The sequence below is a fragment of the Nannobrachium achirus genome (assembly GCF_963921795.1).
Source record: "Nannobrachium achirus genome assembly, chromosome: 15".
Lineage (NCBI taxonomy): Eukaryota > Metazoa > Chordata > Actinopteri > Myctophiformes > Myctophidae > Nannobrachium > Nannobrachium achirus.
Window position 1 is genome coordinate 10,836,098 of NC_137822.1, and position 5,064 is coordinate 10,841,161.

General features: G+C 44.9%; 1 protein-coding gene across 1 annotated transcript; it reads left to right on the forward strand.

The window, feature by feature from the left end:
* Positions 1-1,113: 1,113 nt before the first annotated feature.
* Positions 1,114-2,136, forward strand: LOC308299598 (NAD-dependent protein deacetylase sirtuin-2-like; the record flags this gene model as incomplete). The annotated part of the gene is made up of 1 exon (XM_080743393.1): positions 1,114-2,136. The coding sequence occupies exon 1, from the start codon at positions 1,153-1,155 to the stop codon at positions 2,134-2,136; it is 984 nt and encodes a 327-aa protein (XP_080599519.1). The 5' UTR covers positions 1,114-1,152.
* Between the last annotated feature and the right edge of the window lie 2,928 nt (positions 2,137-5,064).

Consider the following 5,064-nt stretch of genomic DNA (forward strand, 5'->3'; position numbering starts at 1 on the left):
CAACCAGGAGGCCAGTTGTCCGGATTTAAAATGAAGCAAACACGGAACTAAAAGTTGCTATGATTGGCCGCTGGTTGCACTGTTCTGGTACCAGAAGCAACATTTTCTCCATAGGACTCCATAAGACTCCATAGGATTACCTTAATAAACATTGTCATAAATACTTTATGGTTCCTGTCGCTAGTTTAAAGCCTCGTTTCAATCACCATGATATGCTTTTTGTGAAAATATGGTCCAATGTATGTTATAATTGATGTTAAAGTTGTACCATGTAACTTTTTTTATAAAACAAATCTTAAAATTGTCCTAACTGTTAAATCGCTAAAGTTTTAGAACACCCACTCCGTTATTTTCAGCTTCTGAAGCCTTCTCTTTATATGTTTTCTATGATCCTGGCCGTGGACCGGATTTCGCGCCAAAATGACGTAATCTGCATCATCTGTATACGTTGTGTATACGTTGCCCAATCACATCGCCGATCATGCACACATGGTACACTACCGGCCAATCACAGCTTATCTGCTCTGGTCTCCAGGAAGCGCCTCCGCTTGGCTACAGTGTTTACCATGGTGAAGGTTTTTAACCTCTTAATCCACAAATCCTGGCCAGAAAATTACGTTCTACCATGCGTTCTACCCCTCCACGGATTACTATCGGTCGCGGTGGTTTGCGGCGCCGCTCCGGTGGTCCACGGCGGTGGTCCGCGACGACTCCGGCCGAAAAACGGCCGAAAAAAGCAATACCGCTACTGACCACTAGTTGAACTTACACAGTATAGCTTTAAAGCAGGGTATGGTGTACGAGGGGCTTTTAGGCTTGTGATGATTCTTCTTTGTGTGCTTTATTTTCGGCAGGCTCAACAACACATTTACCCAAGTATCCCTGCTTGTGACCGTTGGCAGCCAATAGCATTCCTTGGGTAGGCTTGGGTACCATTAAAACGATGATGGCGACACCCATACAAGGGCAAAAAAAAGCTTCATTTTCGCAGCATAGAAACCAATGGGTTCCCACCGTCCATATTTTTTACAGTCTATGCGCTCAACATGTCTTGTCAGTGTTACGTCATCGTGTATTCTTTGTAATGATGTCATCACGCCACAACATCAGTCCGGCGATAGTAGCGATGAGGCGGCTTCTGGAGAGCCAGAAATGGACTTCTTGCGTAACCTGTTCTGCAGAACCCTAGCTATGGGCTCGGCAGAGAAGGTCCTGGACGATCTCTCTCTGGAAGGGGTCGCTCAGTACATACAGAGTGGCAAATGTAAAAACATTATCTGCCTGGTGGGAGCAGGAATATCCACATCGGCCGGAATCCCTGACTTCCGGTCGCCGGCATCTGGCCTCTATGCCAATCTGCAGAAGTACAACCTCCCCTACCCAGAAGCCATCTTCCACATAGATTACTTCAAGAAACACCCGGAACCGTTCTTTGCCCTGGCCAAGCAGCTGTACCCGGGACAGTTCAAGCCCACTGTGTGTCATTACTTCATGAAGCTGTTGAAGGACAAGGGGCTCTTGAGACGCTGCTACTCCCAGAATGTTGACACCCTTGAGCGTGTGGCAGGGCTGGAGGGGAAAGACCTGATCGAAGCCCACGGAACGTTCTACACATCCCACTGTGTCAGCTTCTCTTGCCACAAGGTGTACGACCTTGCCTGGATGCAAGAGAAGATCTTCACCGATGACATCCCCAGGTGTGATAAGTGCAGGAGTCTGGTCAAGCCAGATATAGTCTTCTTTGGAGAAAACCTCCCCGTCGAGTTCTTCACGTCAATGAAGACGGACTTTCCCCATTGTGACCTTCTTATCATCATGGGCACATCCCTGCAGGTCCAACCGTTTGCCGGTCTCGTTCGCAAGGTTTCCAAGAACTGTCCCAGGCTGCTCATTAACAAGGAGAAGGCAGGAGAGGCGAAGCTCCTGTTTGGGTTGATCGGTTTCGGAGGAGGAGGGATGGACTTTGACTCGGACAAGGCCTACAGAGACGTGGCCCACATCAGCACCTGTGATGATGGTTGTTTGGCTCTGGCTGATCTGCTGGGATGGAAGGCCGAGCTGGAAGAGCTGGTGAAGAGAGAACATGCCAGGATTGACAGGCAGCCAAGGATGAGAACACCGGTGAGGCCGCTCTGAGGTCGCTCCGCTGACTGACAAGGAAGAGTATGCAATTGGAAATTGCAAGTGTGGTTGCCGTGACTATGTTCTGCATCAAGTTAACTGTCATGTGAAGTTCAACCAATACTCGAGCTAGCAGAACATCCACATTACGAACAAGGACCTGTACAGGCAACTGCCGAGGCTCAGCAAGAAGGTAGCAGCTATAGGAGGATGAAGCTGGCCGGCCACTGCCACAGACATCGGGAGCTCCCGGCCAGCAGGCTGGTCCTGTGGGAGCCAACGCGCAGGCATTGATCGCGAGGACGTTCCGCGTTAACGTATGTGGATGTCCTGAAGAAGGATGCGGGAGCTGAAAGCTCTTCGGAGCTGGCCGGGTGTATGGAGAACCGGAAAGATTGGAGACTCCGATGGAAGCTCGTCTGAGGGCGACCGAGAGAGACCACACCTCAAAAGCTTTCCCTTCAATTTCCAATGGCATCTGATTCACAAAAAAGTTTATCTAGTGGTGAAAATAAAGTTTCCCCAGGACTACAGTGTGTTGCCCTGTCGGGCAACCACACTAATAAATGTCATTGTAATGTCGTCCAGTGGTGTGACAGCTCGGTCGGAGTTCAAAGAGGGATATGCCGGAGTACCCGTTGTACCCAGCGATTGGAGAGTTGCGCCATTGCGGGCGGGGGCCGGTCACATGGTTCATTTAACTCGAAATGTCAATATTTCCCCATAGCCTCCAATGCATCAGAGATTTATCTATTTTTCGACAACCACTGGGAACGCCAGAGATACATGGGGACACGGAGACTTATATTTGTTGATTTATTTGGTTGCTATGGTTACTCGATAAGGCCTTTCACTCATATTTGTTGATATACAGACATGAAATGAAAGGCTTTTGCACACCTACAACGACAGGTGCTGTCGAGGAGAGACCAAACAATGGTCGGTGAACTGAAAAGGCAAAAAACTCAACGCACACCGTCTTCAAATGCAAAAAGGGGAATTTAATAAAGTGATGCAACGTTTCGGTATTTAAACCTTCATCAGGCAAACTTTTTTTGAAAAAGTTTAAAGTTTGCCTGATGAAGGTTTAAATACCGAAACGTTGCATCACTTTATTAAATTCCCCTTTTTGCATTTGAAGACGGTGTGCGTTGAGTTTTTTGCCTTTTGATATACAGACAGACACAGACATGATCTATGAATAGACAGCTCTGCTTGTACCCATTTGTCTGTCCCTTTTATGCCCATATATGGAGATATCATCAGCCATGACTTTTTATACCCATACAGTATATGGAGATATCATCTGTCTGTCACTTTATGCCCATATATGGAGTTCTCGGCTCTGCTTGTACCCATTTGTCTGTCTGTCCTTTTTATGCCCATATATAAAGATATCATCAGCCATGCCTTTTTAAGTCCATATATGGAGATATCATCTGTCTGTTACTTTTATGCCCATATATGGAGTTCTGTGTCAGCCATTCAAAGACTTATATTCAAAGACTCATATTTGTTGATTTTTTTTGTTTCTATGGTTACCTGATAAATATATAGTTATTTTTTATTTTAAATCAACAAATATATAGTGATGACATCAGGGATCTCCATATATGGGCATAAAAAGGACGGACTGATACATAGAATTATAGATATCTCCATATATGGGCATAAAAGGGACATACTTTATCATCATGCTCATATATGGGCATATACTCCTATGACAACAGGGATCTCCATATATGAGCATAAACGGGACAAGGACTGATATCTCCATATATGGGCATAAAGGGATAGGGACTGACAGGTTCATCTCCATACAGTATAAGGTCATATGCTGAATCTGAATCTGAATCTGAATATCAGCACGCCCATGAGATCTCCATATATGGGCATATCAGTCATATCAGTGTTTGTGAGAGTGGCGGTGTGAGGGCCACATAGCGGCCCGAACTCTGATCGTCTACTAAGTCAAACACACATTTATACTATTGATGTAGATCGTTTTCTTTTTTGCCCATAGTAAAATTAATAAACAGGTTTTTGAGATGTCAGAGAGAAGGGACCGTGATGTGTCATACTGGCCAACTACAGTGCTGTAGTACTAGTAGCCTGCCAACTGACATCTACAGTAAACTACAGTGCTGTAGTACTAGTAGCCTGCCTGCTAACATCTAAAGAACGTTTCCATAGAAAAACACTTGTGCACATCAGGGCCAAAATGCCTTATGCGCTTCTGACACGCATTATGTGTATTATTATGATCCCAGGGCAAAAATGCAAGCTGAAAAGACAGGAAACTTTGTGTTTTTGTGTAACTAACTGAATAACTGTACGAATCTGAAAGAAAAATCCTTGGATGGGGTGTGCAGTCTGTGCACTAGATCGTTCGTTGGAAACTGACCTATTCTTGAATTATGACTTCACCAATAGAATCATCTTATTCAACTTAAATACAGAATCTACGTGTTGCGCCCTGCTCTAGCCTTGTCTTGTCTGTCTGATATTCAATGAAGGTTGGCATGAAGCCTCTTCTGTTTCTAGCTCCTTGTGCATCTCAGACAGTCTGTATGTTTGACTGTCGGCGTCCCTGTGCGGCCCCTTTTGTTCCCCTTTGTCTGCACTTGTTGGCTATGTGTGTTTTTATCTGTCAACATTTATCCCCTCGTTGTTGCTCTGTCCTTTCTATCATGCAAGCCTTTGGTTTTCTTGGTGCACTTTGCATGATTCGATTTGTAGCGAGCAATTGCGTTGTAAGAATAAACGCACTTAAAGCAAAAGCTTTTGACTAAATAATAACTACTTTGGATCCACTGGAACATACAAGGTTTCCACCTGGTAGCGACAAAGTCTAACTTTCTATATTATGTATTTGGGACATACTATATGATACAGTATAGGCTCTATATTGCAGTCATATGGTGTTACCAATGATACTAATAG